General features: G+C 48.1%; 1 protein-coding gene across 1 annotated transcript in view; it reads left to right on the forward strand.

Annotated features, from left to right (window-relative positions):
- The window catches only part of LOC149326605 (uncharacterized), an 83,733-nt gene that overhangs the window by 33,295 nt on the left and 25,400 nt on the right, over positions 1-25,038 (forward strand). Inside the window, exons 2-3 of the mRNA XM_089564631.1 lie at positions 12,255-12,358; positions 18,726-18,787. Of these exons, the coding sequence (XP_089420757.1) occupies positions 12,255-12,358; positions 18,726-18,787 (166 nt within the window). The remainder of the gene's footprint in view (positions 1-12,254; positions 12,359-18,725; positions 18,788-25,038) is intronic.

Below are 25,038 nucleotides of genomic sequence, written 5' to 3' on the forward strand. Positions count from 1 at the left end.
ATATCTGCAAATTTTTTTAACCAAACCTGGTGAATTAAGTTCAATGTTTCGGTCCACCTGTGCGAGGAAAATGTTACTAAGAATGGGGGCTACGCACGAACCGATGCAAACCCCTGTACGTTGAATGAACAAGCCTCCTTCCCATCCGATGACGGTTGAGGAAAGATAGAAAGAAAGAATTTCCATGAAGGACTCAACTGAAACACCGCATCTGCCCATAAACATTTTCCATTTATGTTATAAACATAACATTTTCCTCGCACAGGTGGACCGAAACATTGAACTTAATTCACCAGGTTTGGTTAAAAAAATTTGCAGATATGTTGACGACTACCTAGTGTTTTCATATCAGTGTGATCTAACTCATAGCATACCTGTCATTTTGAACGTTTTTAAAGAATGCAGCTCAGGTTTGAATTTCACCGTTGAGTCACCCAAAGAAGGGGTGCTACAGTTCTTAGACTTGTCGTTGTCCATGTGCAAGGATCACATTTGCTGGACTTACAGCCCCCGTTCTGCCAAGGCCCTTCTTAATTTTGCTTCGGGACACTCAAAAATCGTGAAGAATGGTATCGCGACGTCCTGCATTAAGGCAGCCATCACCAAATCGTGCATTCACTCCTTCCAAAAGAGCGTCTCTACACAGGTGAACAGGCTCAAGGAATCAGGGTATCCCATGCATGTCATCTCGATGACGTGCGGCAAACTAGTGCGCTGGATTAAAAGTGCACAAAAATCCCAAGACGTTGGAAGGGAGCGGCAAAAAGTCGGCGTGGTGCCCTACGTGCATAGAATGGCACATGGGTTAAAGAAGGTAGGGAGCCGCTACGGCGTCCAGGTGGTTTTTTCCGGGCCAAGCAAGCTGAGCAGTTTATGCTCTCAGATACGGAACAGGCAAGAAGGTGTTGGAGATAAGCGAAAAAAGCGCGGATGCACCGTCAGGCACCGCGCCCCGTTTGTTCCCTGCAGCTTGGGTGTAGTGTACAAACTACCGTTGTCCTGCGGAGCTGTCTATGTAGGACAAACGGGGCGATGCCTCAACGTTAGGCTTGGTGAACACCGTAACTCCCTAAAAAATCATTATGGCAATCTTCCTGAGCATTGCCGGGAATGTAGCAAAAAAGAAGAGCAGAAGGGGAAAACTTGTAAACCGATTTTTTCTAGTACTGTCATACTTTTCAGACATCGAGATCAGCGTGTACGCGAGATAATGGAGGCATACCATATTAGGAAATGTCGGAATCCGTGTATCAGCGAGCCCTCTGTTAACTTGGCAGACTGTGAAATCGATTTTTTAGCCTCAGCGTTGCATTGAATTCCTTTTTTGATAATGGTTTTTTAACTGATCTTCCACAGCGATGAGTGGCGCCTGATGCTTCAATTTCAATTTTTTCCTCTGACTTGGTCTTTCCAGGAGGGACTGTTTGTGGTTGTTTTTGTTTTATGTTTTTAAAGTGACTACCTTATATTGCGCGCGTCAGCAATAAACCTCAGTTGCGAGTTAGCGCTTGTCTGCGTCGTTTACTTTCCGTCCCGTGTGTTCCCTGTGCGCTATTTTTTACATCATGAACGTTATCCAACTTGCCCAACTTTCCGCTTTGCGGGAGACATTCTGTGAAGTATCGTTTCTCATATTTGAAGAAAGTTCAGCCACAGGTTCTACTAAAAGATCTGTGTTTGGCTGTTTCGAACGCTTTAGGCACATGACTTTACGTTTGAGATGAATAATGTGGCAATTCATCCACGGATTCTTTTTCTTGACGCGTTTCTTCTTGTCTGGAATGAAATTGAGCTGACAAAATTCACAGTGCTCGTTGAAGGTAGCCCTCAAAACCGAGACACCTTCACCCAAAAGTCTGTCGAAAGCAATGTCTAAATAATCAAGTACTCATTCATCATTTGCACGTGAAAAGTCTTTTACAACTTTAAGCAAATTTTTGCATGGTTTATCACAAGAATAAAATATTAGAGAAACAAGTACCAGTCTGTGATCTGATATTCCCTCCAATACAGACGACATGTGCACAGAAAACAAGCGGCTGACAAATACCAAGTCTAAAACGGAACTGCTCATCCCTCGTACCCTTGTTGGCTCAGTTACAACTTGTTAGAGTGGGCGTGTGAACAGCATCGTGGCACGGTTGCTTGACAGCATGCGTTTGTTCATGCAGATAGCGGGATATCTTCAGATCTACATGGCATCGACCGCTCCAACAGACACCGCATGGATTGCTCCTGCACCTTATTGCTGTTATGCTGACCTGGCTTCACATGACCCGTCCTGGCAACCCTCTTGGACCGTGGCTTCTTCGCAGAAGTTCAGCTCATCGCCTACGACATCACCATTTCCTCTGGATATAAACGAACGCCAGCGGCCCGCGCCTTCCAGTGGGCGTGTGAACAGCATCGTGGCCCGGTTGCTTGACAGCATGCGTTTGTTCATGCAGATAGCGGGATATCTTCAGATCTACATGGCATCGACCGCTCCAACAGACACCGCATGGATTGCTCCTGCACCTTATTGCTGTTATGCTGACCTGGCTTCACATGACCCGTCCTGGCAACCCTCTTGGACCGTGGCTTCTTCGCAGAAGTTCAGCTCATCGCCTACGACATCACCATTTCCTCTGGATATAAAGGAACGCCAGCGGCCCGCGCCTTCCAGTGGGCGTGTGAACAGCATCGTGGCCCGGTTGCTTGACAGCATGCGTTTGTTCATGCAGATAGCGGGATATCTTCAGATCTACATGGCATCGACCGCTCCAACAGACACCGCATGGATTGCTCCTGCACCTTATTGCTGTTATGCTGACCTGGCTTCATATGACCCGTCCTGGCAACCCTCTTGGACCGTGGCTCCTTCGCAGTTCAGCTCATCGCCTACGACATCACCATTTCCTTTGGATATAAACAAACGCCAGCGGCCCGCGCCTTCCAGTGGGCGTGTGAACAGCATCGTGGCACGGTTGCTTGACAGCATGCGTTTGTTCATGCAGATAGCGGGATATCTTCAGATCTACATGGCATCGACCGCTCCAACAGACACCGCATGGATTGCTCCTGCACCTTATTGCTGTTATGCTGACCTGGCTTCATATGACCCGTCCTGGCAACCCTCTTGGACCGTGGCTCCTTCGCAGAAGTTCAGCTCATCGCCTACGACATCACCATTTCCTCTGGATATAAACAAACGCCAGCGGCCCGCGCCTTCCAGTGGGCGTGTGAACAGCATCGTGGCCCGGTTGCTTGACAGCATGCGTTTGTTCATGCAGATAGCGGGATATCTTCAGATCTACATGGCATCGACCGCTCCAACAGACACCGCATGGATTGCTCCTGCACCTTATTGCTGTTATGCTGACCTGGCTTCATATGACCCGTCCTGGCAACCCTCTTGGACCGTGGCTCCTTCGCAGAAGTTCAGCTCATCGCCTACGACATCACCATTTCCTCTGGATATAAACAAACGCCAGCGGCCCGCGCCTTCCAGTGGGCGTGTGAACAGCATCGTGGCACGGTTGCTTGACAGCATGCGTTTGTTCATGCAGATAGCGGGATATCTTCAGATCTACATGGCATCGACCGCTCCAACAGACACCGCATGGATTGCTCCTGCACCTTATTGCTGTTATGCTGACCTGGCTTCATATGACCCGTCCTGGCAACCCTCTTGGACCGTGGCTCCTTCGCAGAAGTTCAGCTCATCGCCTACGACATCACCATTTCCTCTGGATATAAACAAACGCCAGCGGCCCGCGCCTTCCAGTGGGCGTGTGAACAGCATCGTGGCACGGTTGCTTGACAGCATGCGTTTGTTCATGCAGATAGCGGGATATCTTCAGATCTACATGGCATCGACCGCTCCAACAGACACCGCATGGATTGCTCCTGCACCTTATTGCTGTTATGCTGACCTGGCTTCATATGACCCGTCCTGGCAACCCTCTTGGACCGTGGCTCCTTCGCAGAAGTTGAGCTCATCGCCTACGACATCACCATTTCCTCTGGATATAAACAAACGCCAGCGGCCCGCGCCTTCCAGTGGGCGTGTGAACAGCATCGTGGCACGGTTGCTTGACAGCATGCGTTTGTTCATGCAGATAGCGGGATATCTTCAGATCTACATGGCATCAACCGCTCCAACAGACACCGCATGGATTGCTCCTGCACCTTATTGCTGTTATGCTGACCTGGCTTCATATGACCCGTCCTGGCAACCCTCTTGGACCGTGGCTCCTTCGCAGAAGTTCAGCTCATCGCCTACGACATCACCATTTCCTCTGGATATAAACGAACGCCAGCGGCCCGCGCCTTCCAGTGGGCGTGTGAACAGCATCGTGGCACGGTTGCTTGACAGCATGCGTTTGTTCATGCAGGTTAGTAATGACGTTCCTATGTTTGCAAAGAAATCTAGCAATGTTTGTCTTGTGCTGTTCCCACGCCCACAAGTGCTATTAGGTTTGTTTGTACAGTCATTTGATGTGTGTGCTCAGCTGGTTCTGCAGTCGGGTGATGTCGAACTTAACCCTGGCCCTGGTATGCGTTCTAAGAACAGTGAAACGGATGACTCTGTACAGGAAAAGCTTAATGACGTGTTAACTTTACTACAGGACGTTAACTCACGCACTGCTAGAATGGAAACCGAACAGTTACGCTTAATTGCTTCCATATCTGAAATAAAAGAAAATCAGCAATCTATGAAAAAGAATATCTCCGATATCGATGCGAGGCTGTCGGCAGTTGAACTTCAAGCTTCTGCTTCTGACGAAGCTCGACAAGAGCTGCTGACCCTGCGCGAACTCGCTGATAACCTGATTAGCGAGAATGCCAAATTCCGGCTTAGTCAGTCACAGCTTGAAGACAGGCAGCGAAGAGACAATCTATTGTTTTTTGGCTTACGTGACAGTCCAACGGAAACATGGGAAGGAACGGAAGACGAGCTTTTGAGCGTTCTCTAACTGCTTCAGTCCGGCGCTTACGAAGGATGCGTTTGAACGTACCCATAGGATTGGTACATTTACGGATGATAAATGTCGCCCGGTCATCGTGAAGTTCTGCTCCTTTAAAGCAAAGCAACAAATTCTATCCCGGTCAGCCAAACTTAAAGATGAAGGTATCACCGTAAGTGAAGATTACTCATTGGAAACGCGTCAGGCCAGGAAAAAGCTGCTTCAATTCGCTAAGGGTCAGGACTCATTTTACAAGCTTAGGTACAACAAACTGTACATTAAGAACAAATGCTACAGCTATAACCCTGCTCGCGACTGCGTTTTCATGGAAGCTAATCTTCGGGCATCACCAACCTCTCCTGATAGTAACTCAAGTCACGGTGTCGCTGCTTCGTCACATGCTGAGCAGACTGATCGATTGTCTCCTTCGCCAGTCCACAATCAGCAGTCAAATCACGGTACCTCTGACTCGACCTACACGCCGTAGGGCTGCGCGAGGGGCAGTGGGCCGGTGTCCAATACTGGCAACTCGCTTTCTTTTCTTTTTTCCAACATACGAAGCTTACTACCCAAGCGCGATGAACTTAATCCTATCATTGATTCGTGTGATGCTGATGTCGTCTTACTAACCGAAACATGGCTTTCTTCGAAGATAGCGGACATTGAACTATTTGACTGCAAAAAACGCTATAACGTGTTTAGATCTGACGGAAGTGAGAGATGTGGAGGAGGTGTTTTAATACCTGTCGCGGATAACTTTGTAGCATCGCCTATTAATATTCCAACTAGCCTGGAACTGGTTTGGGTGGAACTTAGTGTACGTTTTAAGAGAATAATTTTGGGTATATGTTACCGTCCCCCGTCCTCGAGCCCAACATTCGTTGATTATTTGCATGATTCCCTTAACATGATCACTGTACGATTTCCGAGTACACCTATTGTCTTAGCTGGCGACTTTAACTACCCTAGTATCGTGTGGACTAGTACATCACCTTATCTCAGCTCTTTTTCTACTGAGTGTAAAAAGTTTTTGTCAACTTGTATGGATTTCAATCTTTCGCAGTTAGTCTCTAAAGCAGCATAGCATAGTGGGCGAGTTGGTATTGCATCTTTAAGGAACGAAACAGCGCAACTAAAACGAAGAACCAAGAAAAAGAGAGACACGAACACGCGCTGACTTACGGCTACTCTTGAAAATGAAAACAAAGAAAGAAAAAGTAGCTGAAAATGACACTGGAAGCAAGAACAAAGGGGTGGTTGTCCCATATGTGCATCGGCTGTCTCACAGATGGAAGAAGATAGCGGCGAAGTTTGGGGGCAAGGTCTTGTTTTCAGCGCCTAATAGGCTGAGCAAGGTTCCGGCGTCAGTGAAACGCAAAAAAGAAAACGGCAACGCCACAGAAGGGTGCGGAGTCCGTCATGCCACTCAGTTTGTGCAGTGCAGAGTTGGAGTCGTTTACAGGATTCCATTCTCGTGTGGCCATTTCTACGTGGGTCAAACAGGCAGGTGCCTGAACGAACGCCTTTTGGAACACGCTAATTCTTTGCGTGGCTCCGGTTCGTCAAAACTGGCTGCACATTGCAAATCTTGCCTATGCACTCCGTACTTTGACAACACTGTTGTGCTGTATCGCCATAAAGAACAACTGGTACGGGAAGTGGTAGAGGCGTATCATATCTGCACAGAAGGTGACTCTTGTGTGAGCAGCACTTCGATAGCCTTGTCTAAGCGCGAGATATATCTGTTGGAAAAGCGTGGGAGCCTGTAGGTGCTTACCTTTCGCCAATGGTTTTCCTTTCTTTTTATGTTAGTGGTTTGCGATGACGACGTGAGCCTGTGACGCCGCGATTAGAGATATGTGGTTTATATTTATATGTGGTTTTCCGATTAAAACAGTCAGTTGTAAGTCAGCGCGTGTTCGTGTCTCTTTTTCTTGGTCCTTCGTTTTAGTTGCGCTGTTTCGTTCCTTAAAGATAGTCTCTAAACCTACTAGAATTACTTTATCCTCATCGAATGTTTTAGATATTGTTCTAACTAACGTGCCTGATCTTATCCCTTCAATTTTTTTACCTACCTGGTCTCAGTGATCATTCTTTGCTGCATTTTGATGTACAAATTCCTGCGTGTATCCGAGTTAGTCAGACTAAACACATTAGAGATTATAAACGGGCTGACTTTAACGCTACTAACTGCGAACTAGCTGGTTTTTTGGATGATTACTTACTAGGCTTTTCACAGCGTTCTCTTTGCGCTAACTGGGATTTGTTCAAGGATATCGTTGAACATCTCATTAACACTTTTGTACCATTAAGATCTTTGAAGTGCGATCGGGAATCACCTTGGTTTAATAATGTTTTAAAAAGACTCTCCAATAAAAAGAAGCGCTTGTTCCGCTCTGCGAAGTTGTTGAATTCTAAACAACGATGGGAGGCCTACTTTTCGGCAGCTGCAGAGTACAAAGGTGCGCTAAAAAACGCAAAGGACACATTTTTTAACCACACACTGCCTGCTATGCTGGTCAATAATCCTAAACAATTTTGGAATGTAGTTAACAAGAAAGACCCTTCCACAATACTACTTACTTCTTCTGATGGTGTTGCCTTTCCTCCATACGAATGTGCTTCTGTTCTAAACAATATATTTGCTGCGGCATTTTCTACCAATGTTTCTCTTGTTCATCGCGTGTGCCCTGTTTTTGATGCTCTTCCTATGGATCCAGTTACATTCGACGCGTCAGGCATCCAGTGCATCATAGAAAATCTTAAGGCTTCCTCTTCCTGCGGTGTTGACAACATTAATTCGAAGTTTTTAATTAATACAAAGTACTATTGTTCCATAATTCTTACTAAATTGTTTGAACAGTCCCTTGCAACAGGTTGTATTCCCAATGATTGGAAAATTGGGAAGGTGATTCCACTGCATAAGTCCGGAAGTAAACATTCTCCTGATAACTTTAGACCTATATCGCTCACTAGTATTCCGTGCAAGATCATGGAACACGTCATATATTCTCATCTCATCTCTTTTTTAGAATCTAACTCCTTTTTCAGCATTGCCCAGCATGGTTTTCGTAAGTCTTTTTCATGCGAAACTCAGCTAGTATGTTTCACACATGACCTTCTTTGCATCCTTGACCACGGGTCTCAGGCAGATTGCATATTTTTGGACTTCTCGAAAGCGTTTGACACTGTTTCACATGAGCTTCTCTTTCTTAAATTAAGCAATCTTAACATAGACCCTAATGTCCTTGCATGGCTACAGTGCTTTCTTTCTAACCGTTCACCATTCGTAACAGTGAACAATATAAACTCTCATTCTTTGCCTGTCCGTTCCGGCGTGCCTCAGGGGTCAGTTCTTGGGCCCCTCCTTTTTCTCATCTATATAAATGGCTTACCGGCTAACATTTCTTCTTCAATTAATCTTTTTGCCGATGATTGTGTTATTTACCGCAAAATTAAAGATGGTAATGATGTCTCTTGTCTTCAATCCCATATTAACAAGGTTCTTGACTGGTGTTTTACTTGGAACATGCAACTAAACATTAATAAGTGTAAACATGTACGCATTTCTCATCTCTCTAATGCCCCTTCTTCTTATCACATTAACAACGTGTCTCTCGAAACCGTGTCATGTTATAAATATCTGGGTGTTTACGTTTCTTGTAACCTGTCTTGGAAAACTCACGTTGAATACATAATAAATAACGCTGATCGCATGCTTAGGTACCTTCGCAGAAATTTCTCACGTTCATCTACTTCAATAAAATTATTACTTTATAAAACATTGGTACGGTCCAAGTTAGAATATGCTGCATCTGTCTGGAGCCCTGGCATCGATTCACTCGTTTCAGATTTGGAAGCTGTGCAGAACCGCGCATGCCGTTTCATTCTTTCTAATTATCACCGAACAAGCAGTGTTACCGCCATGAAATCAAGTTTGTCCCTACCACTTCTTTCCCACCGCAGATCAATAGCCTCATTGTGTCTTTTTCATAAAATTTGCCACAACAGCCTTCTCAACCCTAAGTTATTGTCAAGACCATGTTACATATCAGCACGCATTGATCACCGTCATAAAGTTGGAATCCCATCTTGTCACACCAAATGTTTTCATGACTCATTCATACCCCGAACTTGTGTCAGCTGGAATCACCTTCCCCACGACATCGCAGGTATTTCTGATAACAATGCATTTCGTAAAGTCCTTAATGTTTCTTTCTGAGTATGTGTCGTTTATTACTGTATAAAAATTGCCTTTCACTGTCTACACACTGTTTTAATATATCCCCACTGCATTCTAATCTCATTGCCTTCCTGTGTTTTCACTATTTATGTATTCCTGGTTTATATTTGTTTTCTCTCCTTGTTGTTGCTGTTTAGGTTGAATTTATGTATTCCCACTCCCCTCTGTAATGCCTTCGGGCCCTGAGGGTACAATAAATAAATAAAAAGTCATGAACAATCATTAGGTCTGAAATTAAGTCTGCATTTTCAGAAGTTTTAAAAGATCCAGTAGACCAATTCATGTTTGGAATATTAAAGTCTCCACAAATAATGATTTTACTGTCCCTAAATCCATGCATGTGATCCTGCAATTTGTGCATATAACTTGCGAGTATGTTTTTGCAGGCTAGTTGGTGCCTAAGCATTCTGTGTTTTTTTGCGCAAAAGACATGACACAAAAGAAACGAGGTAGACAGGACAAGCGCTTACTAACAACTCGGGTGTTTATTGACGGAACATTTGCTTAAATACAGCAGCTGCGCTTCTTTCCCTCTTCTTGTTTGGTAAGAGCAGCTGCTGTATTTAAGCAAATGTTCCGTCAATAAACACCCGAGCTGTTAGTAAGCGCTTGTCCTGTCTACCTCGTTTCTTTTGCGCAAAAAACCCAGAATGCTTGTGCATATAGTCAGTACCAGAATCTGGAGGCCTATACAGTGCGCCCAGAATGAAATTGTGATCAGCGTAATGAATTTCTGGAGCCCTCCACTACGGCGTCTCTCATAGCCTTAGTCGCTTTGGGACGTTAAACCCCATAAACCAACCAACCAACCAACCAACCGTAATTAACCTTTAGGAATAAACTTTCATGGCGGACATTTCAATCAGCGGATGTATTTTCAATCAGCGGATATATTTCAGTCAGCGGATATATTTCAATTAGCGGATATTTCAACCACTTGGGGTTCCTTGACGGGCACTGACGTGCACGGGCAGGCCTGTAGAATTTCTCCTCCAAGGAAATTCAGCCGCCGCTGCCGGGATCGAACTCGTGTCTTTCGGGCCAGCAGCTGAGTGCCGTGACCACTGAAGGCGCACTGCATTCTCAGAGATCTTTTAGTGCACAAAAAAGACGACACGTGAAGTCGGGACAGAGCCCTACTTGCAACTGATTTTATTGGGAAAAAAATCAGTCGACTTATAGTGTACCCCTGGAGGGATGGACAGGCACATGCCAGGGCAACAGATCAAAACCAGAGAGGGCTCAGCTTGAGTTGCTGAGCATGAAATGTTGTGTGAAAGCACGGTTTTTTGCAGGTGGACACTGTACCTGAAAGTGTGGTTGAGGTGTCCACTGACCCAGGAAGCCACGCCTCTAACATTTTCATCGTCCGTTTCCCCATTTACGCCTATGCTCCAGTGCTGCATTTCTGCTTGTCCACCTAACTCTGTCACTGCCACCACATAGCTCGAAGCGCCAGTATTAGTTTGGTATTAGGGGATGAAGATGTGCAGTGCACAGCGTGTTGCAGTTTAACACGAGGCTAGGTGATGAAGTTGGCATCCCAGACCACAAGCAGACCCAACGGAATAGTGCTTTTGTGCAGAGAGAGGCTGGCAGCATAGCAGTCTCTCCTGTCATCATTCACACATCCTTCCAGAGATTGAGCACTCATCACAGGCAACCATTCAACTACATAGCTGGAAAGCAGCCACTCTTTCGTATTGTTCACTCTGTGCATGTTGGCAGAAATGCCGACAAATGTCTTACCTTTTCCTTGTGGTACCATGGAAAATAAGAAGATGGATGGTCACACCACTCAGAAGAGGCACTGTCAAAGCACTGGATGCGAGCAATAGAGAGGCACAGGGGATGGTGGACACAGAATGCATGCTGCAAAATCAGCGTGGGCAGCTGCAGTTTCAGTCAGCTTCCTACATTTGCCCCGATCGAGGCTTTCTCCTTGGGAAGTAAAGGAAGCTCACACAGAGAGAGACATTGCTGTGCACATGCTGCTTCAAAGGAGCGGCAGCCATGGAGTGTGATTTACTATTTAGCAGTGGACATGCGCTCATTGATAAGATGAGCAGATGCAGCCATGCGTTGTTGCTAGATCATACTGCCATGTTTGTGCAGCTGATGTCAATGCTCTATGCTTCTGGCATCTCTCTCTCTCTCTCACTACCGCCACTTAGCTCAAAGTGCGCATATTAGTTTGGTATTAGCAGGTGTATTGCGCGAGTGTCTTAACACAAGGGGTGATTGGCTGCGGCGATAGCCTCTCGTGCAGTGGCCAGCAGTGCTGAACTGTTTGCATCACCACGTGCTCGAATCCCAGTCACGACAGTGTTTATTTGATTTCTTTTTACTTATATTTATTTATTTCACTTTGCACAAACCCACATGCATCACAAGGGGTTTACGCATCGGAGCAGGGCACAACCACCCCACCAATTCAAAGGGGAAGCTCCTGTCTTCCCCTTTGTCCCACATGCGAGCAGATAAAGCTCGTTTGCTCAGAAAGCCGTCAACGTCCTAGTTGTAGTAGTTGGCACAACGTGTCGGAAATAATCGGGGGCTGCGTAAAAACATTCATATCATGCCAACCGTTTGCCGCATAATATTCTGGATGATGTCACATGAGTCAGCGTTTCCTGCAGAATAAACTTACTAGTTAAGTTAGAGCCTAGCTCATAGCAGAGATTTGAACCGGTGACAACAAAAACTACCATGTGCTAAACTCTGTTACTGTGGCATTTTGTTTCCTAAAAAAAAAAATTTAATTTATCCAAGGGCAAGGCACACTGAACAGGTGATGGGGTCCACTCTGAAAGCTGAAGCTTAAGCGTCCTTCTTCTTCTTTCTTCTTTCACTTCCTCCTTTATCTGTCCATTTCCTTTCCTCAAAAGTCAATTTTCATTTTTTTTTATTACGCATTCCATCCATCCCCACAAAGTGGCCACTGGGACTAGTCTCATTTTGAAGCCAAGATGTCCAGGTTACTTGCCCACTTCCTGGTGCAGTGGGAGCAGCTTGGCTGTTGTCCTTTTTTTAGTCTGTGCTGTCGGCTGCTGCTGGTGCAGGGTCATCGTCCCCCCAGGCGCAGCGCAGCTCCAGGCCCCAGTCCATGTGCGAGTGGCGCCACCTGGCCAGGGCCAGGACCGGCGGCAGCACCTGCGACTTTCCGGTCAGTGCTCATCGCTTGCTTACCGCCTATCTATGCACTTGCACTGCACAGCGCTCACTCTCGGGGAACCAGTGCGGGTGAAGTCGAGCGGACGACGTGGGCAGGGCGTGCAATGTGAAGGCAAGGGGATTCCCTCAAGGAGGGGATTGCCAGAGGAGGGGGCGGCAGAAAGTTAGCTGGGCAGATGAGATTAAGAAGGACAGGGATAATTAATTGGCACTGACCCCACCTTGCGCCAAACCAGATAAGCTGCACCGTCCTGATAAGCATCTCGAAAATTGTGCCAAATTGCTCCAGACTTGATGCTTTCAAATTGGGCGGCACCGTGCGCCAACTATGCAGGCTGGCATAGCCTTTGGTGTTGTGCCGTTTTTTTTTTCATTGCCTTCACGGAGAATTTTTTTTTTCTTTTTATTTGTTGCTTAGACATTTGCCTAAGAAGGGGCTGAAGCTAAAGGCACGATGTTGCCTGACAGGGCCTCAGCCCCCTACTACATGATAAACAAACGTACAAATTACAAATTATAAAAGTCCGGTGGGCCAGTACAGAATAGTATCGTTGATAAGGAAGAAAAAAAAACAAAATCAAAGAAAAGTAGGCACAAAAGTAAGCGCTATACAGAGGAAAATACATACGGAAGAAAATACATACAGAGGAAAATATATACACACTCAGCAAAAAAAGACAGAAGCGCTTGACAAAAATTCGCATCATAAATGTACGATGAGTACATGAATAGGAAACAAAGACCAAGACATACATGAAACACTACATCAAATAACAAAGTTCTACTTAAGGCTTATATTAGCCAAATGAAACACAAGGCATTATTGACATATAAGCACAAACAAGAGTACAGAGATGCGAACACAGAATCAGTAACTGTGAAGAAAAAAAAAAGGACTACAACTTGCTTGCATAAGAAATTTTAGCGATTGCTATAGGTGACATCGCTACAGAGAAGAGCTCCCTTACATTCATTTTTGAAAGTGGAGAAGGGTTTGCTGTAATTAATATCTATATCTCTTGTATTGAGAATTCTGATAACTTGAAAAGACAGTGCTTGATGACCACAATTTGTCCTTATCCTCGGCATCTCTATTTTCGGGTCCCTGATAGCGTACAAGTTTACTCTTTCTGTGGATTTTCTTTCGTTCAAATTGCATAACCAACTAGCCCCGCAACGTGTTTTACTAAGTGATCTTTCTGTGGATGTGACATACAAACGATTTTTATGTATCCATTGTAGCAACTTAGAGTAGTATACCTTATCTGCGCTCAGCATATTGTATTTTTAAAAAAGTGGATGTGTTCTTAGTTCCCTTTTCTCGCCATGATAATTTTCGCATATGCGTAACACTTTCTTCTGTAAAGTAATTAATTTTTTGTATTTAGAATCAGTTGTGGTACCCCAGACTAAAATACCATAACTTATTCTAGAATAGAATAGCGAATAATATAGTGTCTGCTTCATCCAAGATGGAATCAAGTGCTGGAATCTGTAAAGACAACCAGTGACTTGTGATAAATCGGACTTAAGGTCGGTGAGGTCTATTGAAGTCCACTTATAACGAACAAAGTTTGCAGTAAGTGGACAAAAACAAATGTTGCAATGCGGACTGCTATGGTGATTTTTTTTGTTATATGCATGCGCAAGCTTTCTTTAGACCTGCGAAGTTTTGATGCATGTTTTTGAGCCACTGTGCATTTCTTTCTTGCTAACAAAACCCGAGCAGCACTTGCATCGAGATGTGGGCCAATTGTTGTCCTCAGACTTGCATGTCTTTAGAATCTCTCTTTCATCGTCGGGACTCTGACTGGGATACCGATTAGGCCTAGTATGAGTGAAACGATCGAAGGCTGTAGCGTTGCAGTTGTGGTGCAGATATAAGGCGCGTTCGATTCACCTGCACCAGTTCTCTGAAGCGGTGCCGCTTTGCGAGTGTGCTGCTCCAGTTCAAGTGCAGCCGGGCACTGGCTGCCTCCAAAGCTGAGTGCAGGCCTGGCCGTCCGCTAGTCTTGGCATCGCCAGCAAAGTGCCACCCACTGCAACGGCCACCAGCATTCCAGACCGCGTGAAGAATTTCCGAACACAACATTGTGGGCTACCAGCCTCGATGCATGGGCACCTCACAGCGGCTGGTGCAATACGTGTGGGGCCCTTTGACTCAACGCCCCTGAGGTGTGCGCCCACCAGTGTGACTGTGATGGCCAGCAGGCGGGGCATGGTAATGTTTGCAGCGCAGAAGTGTGTACACACATGGTGTATGCGCACACGGGATGGCACAGCTCACTGTGCTGTATTACCTCAGGTAGTTACAGCCCTGATAAGCCCCACTCCTTATGAATCGGGAGGAGCACTCTTCTCGAGCAAACCTGAGGTGTGGCTATTCTAGGCTCCCATGGCGACTGCACTGAGTTTCCCTCTCTGCATTTTTTCAAATGAATGGCATCGTGCAGAGGGCACTGGTGAAACAAATGGCTGAGTGAGAACCAGTTCATGTAGTGCAGCTGAATCGAACGGAATGATAATTCGGTGGTATAATCCACACAGACAGATATGGCCATTTCCGCGTATATGGCACACTGCATCTACCAGAATTTATTGTCTTTGCTAACTATGGTATTCCTGTATACTGTTACAGTTTGGGTCAGAACAAGAAGACACCGAAACCCGTTTCTCCGGCCAACCGCTGACCACCGTCCTCCTGCCACTCTTTACCTCGAACACGCGCTGGCCCCCGCGCTTTGTCCTCCTGCTGCGGCACGGCCTCTTCCTCTTTGTCCGTTACATCTGTCCACCGGCCGGGGGGTGGAGGAGGGCCAAATGTGCCCGGACACACTCGGAAACAAAAGCACAGACTACCCAGGGAATGGCAGAACAGAAATCCTAGTCCGGGGAGGCCGTCCGACTACCATGAGGTCCCGAAGCGATGCAGTCCCACGGGAGGCGGATCTCAATTCAGTGGGACCGGTGTTGCTGTGGGCGCTCTTCAAGGCGTTAGCCAAAAGCGACGGGAAGGTTTCTCTTCAGTGGCAAGGGCTCCAGTGATACGATGTCGCCGCACGTGAGGGGTGTGCCCTGCAAGCAGCTAGTGTCTGCTGCACCACGCACTCTCTGTTGTCTCTGTCTCAATTCTGCTGGCCACCGGCCTCCGAGCTCTGGACCTCGCGCAGGCACACATCAGGAATGTCGGGAGTGCAGGAAGAGCCTGCGACACGGTCCCGTTATGGGGTGGTACGCTGCTGTGAGGAAGGCTTGGAGACAGGAGTCATTGCAACCGACGAGCGGGGCCTGGTAGCCAAGTCGGGCTTATTGCGGGCTCCGGAGACATAGCGATTCATGTGTGACACATGCTGCGGAAAAACGAGATGCACTGTCGCGTGGGTCATGCTTGGGCAGATCTTCGAGACGGTATGTCATGGGACCGAGCTGGGCCACAACACGATAAGGGCCGTGGTACTGGGGCAAAAGCTTTCCGGCGTGGCCAGTAGCGCGGATGGTGCGGCGAACGAGGAGAAAGTCGCCGGGTCGGAAGGAGGGGAGTGGTGGAGCGGCCTCATTGACCGCTTGTGCATGCGCATGAGCCGTGAGAATGTTGCGCTGGGCATCGAGGCTGGCGCAGCGAAGCCATTGGGTGGAGTCAGGTGGGATGCAGTAGGGTGGGACAGTCCCAGCTTTGTGTCGAGGAGGATGGAGGGCGTTCTGCTGCAGACGACGGAGAATGGCGCCACCTGTGTAGTTTCCTGCGCCGCAGTGTTGACAGCGAAAGTCTCAGCAGGAACAAAACGGTCCCAGTTTGTGTGGGGCGGAGTGGCGTAGGATGCAAGTTGAGGGTAGTGTGCAGCTCCCAAGTTTTAGGATGAGGACAAGGTGCGACCTCCACCAAATGTGATGGGACCCTTAGCTTCTCTCCGGCAGCCAGAACCTCTCATCCTGGTGATGCCTTACATTGTCTCCTGGTTTCTCCTCCAATCCTTCACCAGTTTGACTCCAATGCACTGACCAAAGTGTATACTGACACTAGCGGCGGGGGCCTGGGCACCGTTCTCGCCCAACGAAAATCGGGATTTACAGAATATGTTGTTGCTTACACCAGCCGCAGACTAACTAAAGTGGAATTTAACAATTCTGTGACTGAAAAGGAATGTCTAGCCATCATTTGGGTGCTAAGCAAATTTCACCCTTACGTGTACGGCCGCGCGTTTGACGTCGTCACAGACCATCACGCCCTGTGCTGGTTGTTCTCTCTCTGGCCATCTCGCCCGTTGGGCTATGCCTCTCGAGGAGTACATCATCTATGTGCACTGGACGCAAGCATTCCAGCGTGGGTACCCTCTGCCATTCACCACTCCCATGTTATCCCGCTTGGTCGTCATCTGTTCTCTTCACTTGACATTGCTGATACGCCAGCCGAGAAGCGGAAGGATCCTGGCCCCCCCTATCTTCGCCTGCCTGTCTTCTCTCCTCCATCAAACACCACTTTGCCATCCACGACCAACTTCTATACCTCTTCGACGGGCGGAAAGGGCTACTGGTCATTCCCTGACATCTCTGTGCCTCATTTCACTCTGACCCCCCACACGTAAGCGTGTCGAAGACATATGCTCGTCTGCTGTACTATTGGCGCAGTATGTACCACTTTGTTTGTCACTTCGTCCGCCCATGTCAGTGACCACACATTGCAGCCATTGCCTTGCCCTGGCTGAGGAAGTTATCTCTATGGTCTGCTTCTGACCACTGCCGCTAACAGTCGCTGGGTGATCATTGCCATAGATGATCGGATGCATTATGTGGAAATGTCGCCTCTGCCTCAGTCGACGACGTTGGGTCCTTCACTGTCTCACTCTGCACCCCACCAGAACTGCTGAGTGATGTGCGCTTCTTTCCAATGCTGCTGAAGCCCAGAGGTGCAATATCATTCGTTGATCCACTGCAGCATACCACCCTCAAACTAACTGAGCGCTTCAGCCGCACTCTGAATGACATGCTCGCCATCTGTGTTGACACTCCAACTGGGGCCAGGTTCGTCCCTTTGTCACGCATGCCGGCCTGTTGGGGCCGGCGTGCGTCCACGTCTGCTATTCTCCACTGCAGCCCTGACTCCTCTGAAACTGCTCCCCTAGCCCGCATGTGCGCCGAAGAGCGCTGCCAGCTTGTTCGCCACTCAGCACACCGACCCTGCCCTAATGTATCTACCTGGCTGCCTCTGGGTCCCTTCCACCACTCCTGGTTTATTGACTAAACTGCTTTCCAGCTACTGCGGCCTTTATCGGGTCATTACACAAACCTCCCCAGTGAACTATATTGTTGATCGTCGTCACTGCAACTGCGAAACTGTACACATTGAGTGCCTTAAACTTTATTATTGACCCGCTCATTTTTTACGCCCTGTCGTAAGCCTCCAAGATGCCTTCTTCTTCTCCAGCGGGTGGGTATTGTAATGGATGAGACTGGCATCAGAGAGACAGCTGAGAAGACAAGGAGAAGCGGTGGCAGCGTCTCCGAGGATCACACAGAGCTTCTTCTGGCTCAGCAAGGAAGCCCTGGGATTGAACCCCCCCACATCACACTACGTGTGGCTCTGCCGATGACAGGATGGCAAGCCACCATGTGACTGGCTGAAAGGCACTTCACGCGTTGGTCCACTTCTCCTACTATCGAAGGTCAATTAAAAAAAAAAAAGGAAGACGGGAGCCGGGACATTCATTCCAATTTAATGGGGAAGTCGGCCACACACGACAATAATTGCAAGTTTCAATAAAGAACGCTTGGAGCATGTAGATAAGTTCCCACGGGCGAGAGTGCACCTTTAACCCCTCGTGGCCCAGTGGTCCTTGCTTGTGTGACCCAGGTTGCCCTTGTGGACCGATGATTGCATCAATGGTCTGCTGGTGGGCAGTCTGCTGGTGGTGGGCAGGTCACCCACTTAGGTTGCTTCTCTGGGGATGGATTTCTTGCTCACCGTCAACGCCACAACATTGGCGCCATTTTTGTAGGGGATAAGTGCATTTTATTTAATTTCATTTATTTCATCTTTGAGCGAGACATGGATATGTTTTGAGCAGCTGATGGTTCTTTTTTGCTGCCACTGTGGTGTGTGTGAAGCACTTGTTTGTTTTGTTTTCATCAATATGGGCCATAGTTGTTGTGTAAGTGGTGACTTGTTGCACTCTAAGCAAAGCAGAGGTGCTTTGGTGCAAGATGTTGTCCAATTTCATTTGGCATTTACCGTAGGCTTAAAAAAACATTATAACTCTCCAAGAAAGAGGTCTTGAAACATCTCTCATGGCAGGAAGGATTTGAGTGAGCCATTTTGGGTGTGGAAGCCACCTGAGAGATGCCATTGTTCCAATTTCTTGCAGAGCCGTCAGGTGACAACTGGCCATCATCCACATAGGGACCAGGATGGAGAGGACATCTTGAGGTGAGTCTGGTTGCTGAAGGGAGCCTGGCCATGTACCATACGGGAGACTGGGCACAGGTTTTACACGACAAGCACAGGGCATGCTCAAGTGCTTTCAACCCTACGGTTGCACAGTGGCAGACTCAGCTTAGTGCTGTCCAGTTTACGGTCTAGCTTGGGTCTCTCTGGCGGTTAATCCCCAGAGCTTTTACCAGCTGGCTTTTCACTGCTGAGCTGAGGAAAAACGCCATAGTGGTCAGATGCTTGCAGACTTTTTTTGTCACACCTCCCTTTCAGAAGTACTTGTATTTGGGCGTGTTGGTTCATAACTTTTCAGGAGGACACAGGGGCGCAACAAAAGACACGGACATAGAAGTAGACAGGGACGAGCGCTCCCTTTCTTTTCTGCAGCCATTCAGTGGGCAGCTCATGCCAAGAGGGGGCAGTGTGGCACCTGATCCTTCTCTCTTTTGTGGGCCAAAACATTTCATGCTGTAAGGACACTGTGATGAAAGCTCTGGCAGAATCACTGACTCCCCTCCTCCTCTCGGATTGCTGCTGATCGTTGCTGCTCTCGTGATGTCACAGAGGCCGCTCTCACCCCGTGCAGCAGCAGCTGGCTTTGCACGGTCGGCTAGTGTTTGTCCCTGCTGGGGTCGAGCACAAGGGCTTCGTGATTCACTCCAGGGAAACTGGACAAAGCAAGCGCTGGCTTTTATTACGGGAAGAATATATGGTTACAGAAAATAAACAAAATTGTATGTGCATGCGTACCAACGCTAAAAACATGTTGTTGATGGAGAGATCCACCCTAAACGCGTCTCTATGCTGAGAGACAGCGGGGCTGATTGGGTTTTAGTGGGGTCTTGTGCGCGATCCAGAATTCACGGGACATGAAGCGGGTACGGTCCTTGTTGACAACACAGTGTGCCAGTTTCCAGAGGCCAGGATCATGGTGTCGACCCCACATCATGAAGGATGGTTTGGTTTGGTTTATTGGGGTTTAACGTCCCAAAGCGACTCAGGCTATGAGAGACGCCGTAGTGGAGGGCTCCGGAAATTTCGACCACCTGGGGTTCTTTAACGTATCACACAGCACATGGGCCTCTAGAATTTCGCCTCCATCGAAATCTGACCCCCGCGGTCGGGATTGAACCCACGTCTTTTGGGTCAGCAGCCGAGTGCCGTAACCACTGAGCCACCACAGCGGGGTATGAAGGATGGCTAACAGTGAAGTGTGTAGAGAACCCGCTGTATGAGTTGATTATTGGAAATATTGCTGGGGCTCGAAGTGCTGATGATCCCGAAGTGAATTGTAAGATGCCAGTACGTACAGGGATGTCAGTGAAGAGCATTCGTTTGATGGACAAGGGTCATCAGGAGGAAAAGAGGGGAGGAGGGCGGAGCTCTCTTTGGCTGGGATCGACCACCACACCCAGACCAAGAATGGAGCTGAAGCAGTTGGACAAATGTTGAGGGGAATCCCCCAAGGTGGAGTAGATTTGTAACAAGGGAGTATTTACTCACTGACATCCATACGGCTGCGCTCGGGTGGATGCAATGAGTAAATACTCCCTTATTAGCTGAAGCTGTTGAATGTACCAATAGGGCTACACCTAAATGCCACTTTGGAGGTCCCTGCCAAACAGCAAAGAGAGGACAAATCGCTGAGTGACTGCTTCAGCAGAGTTGGTGATGCACTGCAAAGAAAGGGGAGCCACACGACACATCAGTTCCTGCTTCAAGGCAGGAAGAGAAATCACGCAGTTAGTGCCTTCAGAAAATTTGAATCCGGAGGTTTACGCTTGGGCCATGACTCGATTTTAGCTGGGCACCAGGGGGTGAAGAACACCGTATGCAAGATAATGGAAGATTGGCCAGGGATTCAAAGTGAAGTTGGAAGATATGTGAAGTCATGCGACATCTGCCAACATGCAATGCAGAAGGGAAGGCTGGGTCGAGTACCTTTGGGAACCATGCCCATCATTGGCCATCCATTTTCGAGAGTAGCTGGGGACAATATTGGACCCATAACAGCGGCATCCAGTGGAGGCAATCGTTGCATACTTACTCTAGTGGATATGGCCACGAGGTTTCCGGAAGCAGTGCCTTTGACACGGTGCAGGTGGCAGAAGCTTTCCTCGAGATGTTCTCGCGTTACGGGGTGCCAAATGAGATCCTTAGTGATCGTGGATTCAGCTTTAGGTCTGAAGTTATGAAAGAGATTGATCGCCGGCTGGCTGTTAAGCACTCATTCACTTCACCGTATCAGCCCATGGCAAATGGTGTGGCAGAAAGGTCCAGTGGTGCCATCAAGTCCATGCTGAGGCAGATGTGCCAAGAAAAGCCAAAGGACTGGGATGGGTATTTTCCCGCACTCATGTTTGCCTGTCGAGAAGTTCCGCAGGGGAGCCTTGGTTTTTCCCCTTTTGAAATGTTGTATGGACGAAGAGTGCGTGGTCCCTTGGCAATCCTCAAAGAGATTTGGAGCAACAGACAGTTGTAGAGGATTCAAAGACTACGTACAGCTACGTGCTTGAGTTGAGGGAAACACTCCAAGAGACTTGCAAAATTGCGCATCAGAACTTAGTGCAAGCTAAGGAGAGATATAAGAAGATATTTGACAAACGCAAAAGTGCGGTCACTGAAGCTTGGCCACAAGGTGTTAATGCTGCTTTCTACTGAACACAACAAGCTGTTGATGCAGTGGAAAGGGCTGTTTGTAGTGACACAACGAAGGAATGATGTTGACTCCTGGTTAACAACCAGAAGAAATTATTTCACGTAAACGTGCTCATGAAGAACAAAGGTGTGGGGCAGGAATGGCGTGCAGTGTGGTTCACGAAGAGAAAGATGTAGGCAGTCTTTGACACCAGAAAGACAATGGGCTGGAAGAAGGTTCAGACTTGGATGGGGAAAAGATCTCGGAGATAAAGCAACTGTTGCAGCGGTATTCAGACATTGCTGCAGACGGTCCTGGGCAGACTAATGTTATCAGCGGTAGAGTGCAACTCTCTACGGATCAAGCCGTTATTAACACTTGCTGTACAAGACAGAATAGAGAAGGAAGCAAAAGAAATGTTGGAGCTTGGCGTGGTTGAGAGGTCAAATTCACTGTATAAAGCTCCTCTAGTGGTTGTGAAGAAACCGGACGGTTCAAACCGACTGTGTGTTGACTTTTAGTGCTTGAACTATGTTTTGGTAGCGGATGCTGAACCTATTCCGAGACTTGATGTTGTCTTCGCTGAAGTTGCAACCAAGAAGTTATATTCGAAGCTGGATCTAGTGAAGGGCTACCCATGGAGGAGACCTCAAAGAAAAAGACTGCGTTCTCTTGCGAGCGTGGACTGTACCATTTCAAGTTCATGCTTTTTGGTCCGAAAACTGCAGCAGCTGTTTTAATGAGGAAGGTGGTGCAAGGCCTTAAGAATGTAGACCATTATATCGACGACATCTTAGTGGCGACTTACTCATGGCCCGAGCACCGCGCCCCCCATTCCGCACACGTGAGTTCATTCTTCTGCTTCGGGTGTCAATGCACTAGAAATTCATCGTGCCAATGTTTGGCAACCTCGAAGTGTGCGACGGAGGAGGTGGAGATGCGTGGCCTTGCTACATTGATTGTCTTAAAGCTTTTTTCGACGCAAATGGCATCGCAGAACAGAAAAAGAAGTCAGTCTTCATTAGTCACTGTGGACAGAAAATGTCTGCTCTGTTGCGGGATCTCGTTAAGCTTGCCAAACCGCAAGGCAAAACCTTACACGATGTTCTTTCTGTTCTGGGTGACCATTACTGCCCCAAGCCATCTGCTGTTGTGCAGCTTGTTCGCGTACAGGGCGAGTCTGTCAGCGACTTTGTGGCATCGCTCAAAAGCCCTTCTGAGCTTAACAACAGGATGAGGGACCGCGTCGTGTGCGGCATCAACGACTCAGCCGTGCAGACGAGGCTGCTCGAGAAAGCAGAAAGCTGCACTTGCAATGGAAGGTGCCGAGAAAGATGCTGGCGACATAGCGGGCTCAAGCAGCAATTCACTTCCCACATATCAAGTTGTGGCATCACAAAGGGGCGTGTCACATGCTACCGCTGCGGGGACCAACAACTCGCAACCATGTGCAAGCATATTAGCAGTACTTGCAATTACTGCAGGGAGCAGGGACACATTGCTCGTGTGTGCAAATCAAAGAAAAAGCAGGGTTCATCACGGAAAGGAAAGTTCACAAAGCAGCATGCGTCCGCGCCTCCGACTCATGTGTAACGCATCAAGTCAACACTGTTGACAGCAGCGCTTCTGCCGACGTGTTTGACATGTGGCCAGTCAACACCATCACACCTTTGCCATCCTTCACGATGTCCATCAGCGTCTGCGGTAAGCCACTCCATATGGAGCTGGACACCGGTGCAAGCGTTTCAGTCATGGGCAAAAAAACGTCTTCAAGAGCTGCTACCGTCAGTACCAGTCATGCCATCTGACGTACCCCTGCGAAGCTACTCTGGTGATGCCACAGTGCAGTTCCGCGACAAAAAAGCAGTGCTACCTTTATTCCTGACTGGGGAACGTTCACCTGCAATTATGCGGTGAAACTGGATTCGAGGACTGGGCATTGACATTGCTCTCGTCCAAGCTGACGTTCATGCTGTTTTTGATGTTGAGGGTCATGTTCAAGCATTTCCTGAGGTGTTTGAACAGAGCCTTGGAACTTTCGGGGGTCCAAAGATCAAACTCCACGTCCTACAAGATGCGGTACCCAGATTTTCAAGCCACGGCCACTGCGCTTTGCACTGAAGGATGGGGTGTCACAAGAGCTTCAGCGCCTACAGAGGGAAGGCGTCCAGGAGCCAGCTGCTTCTGCGGGCTGGGCTGCACCTGTGGTTCCAGTGGCCAAGATTGATGGACGCGTCAGGATTTGTTGAGATTTCAAGGTTACCATCAGTCCAGTCACTGTGGTGGAAAAGTATCCAATTCCAAGAACTGAGGACTTATGGGCCATGCTGTCAGGAGGTGAGAAGTTCACCACGCTGGATTTGAAGCACACCTACCAGCAAATGGTTGTTGATGAAGACTCCAGAAAGTATGTCACAATCTCCGCACACATGGGATTATTCAAGTACACACTTTAGGTGTGCCATCAGCACCAGCTTTGTTCCAAAGGGGGTGGAGAACCTTTTCCGGGGGCTGCCACAGGTTGCAGTGTATTTCGATGACATCCTCGTCACTGGCTCGAATGGTGCAGAGCACCTCCCCAACCTCAGCGATGTCCTGTCTCGACTCCATGATGTTGGGCTTAAGTTGAAGTTCTACAAGTGCCATTTTTTTGCCGAACAGGTTGAATACCTCGAGCACATCATGAGCAAACAGGGGCTGTCTGTTTTGTCGCCCACCTGCACCCTGTGATGTTAGGCGTTTTCTACCAAACCTTCCTGGTCGCCTGCTTCCTCTGCATTTCCTTCTTATGTACGAGAAGACATGGAAAAAAAGTGCAAGAAAACACATTCAGTGCAGTGAAGCAGTGTCCGCCCCAGTGCATTTCGACCCAGGGAAGCCACCGTGTCTCAGCTCCGATGCCTGTCCATGGGGGATCGGCGCAGTTTTGGCACACCGAGAATCGGATGGTCGAGAACTGCCCATTGCTTCTGCCTCCAGACGTTTGTCTCGTGCAGAGCAAAACTACAGCCAACTCGACAAAGAGGCACTAGCCTGCGTATTTGGTGTTGCAAAATTCCACCAGTACTTGTGGGGCATTTCTTTCACTGCGTATACGGATCATAAGCCGTTACTACTGAGTGATGACAAACCCGTACCAGTGCAAGCGTCAGCAATTACCTGGTCTGGACATGGGTCATGCTCTGAGTAGGTTGCGATTGCCAGGAAACGACAGCCTGCACCTGCTGAAATGTGCATGCTTGAACCCAGGATTGCTGCCACCCAAGCTACAGAAAATGGTTCACTCCTGTGGTGTCCTGCGACAGGAAGGACTGCCAGCAGGAAATCCATTCACAGCAGGGAACTCCACGAAGGTTGCTTGCTGTCCCGAGTTGCTGTCCCAAAATCCTTGCAAGCCAAAGTGCTACTTCATGCTGGGCATCCTGGCATTGAGAGAAGCAAGACAACTGCCCCAAGCCACGTCTGGTGGCCAGGAATCGATGGCGACATCACTAAGAGCTGTGCAACCTGCCAAGCTTACTTGTGTGCACATTGAGCATACGCCATGGCCATTTCCACAGAGGCCCTGGTCAAGGCTTCACATAGGCTATTGGGGTCCGTTCATAGGTCA

Source organism: Amblyomma mixtum, chromosome 10 (genome assembly GCF_055824585.1).
Source record: "Amblyomma mixtum isolate Tamu chromosome 10, ASM5582458v1, whole genome shotgun sequence".
Classification (NCBI taxonomy): Eukaryota; Metazoa; Arthropoda; class Arachnida; order Ixodida; family Ixodidae; genus Amblyomma; species Amblyomma mixtum.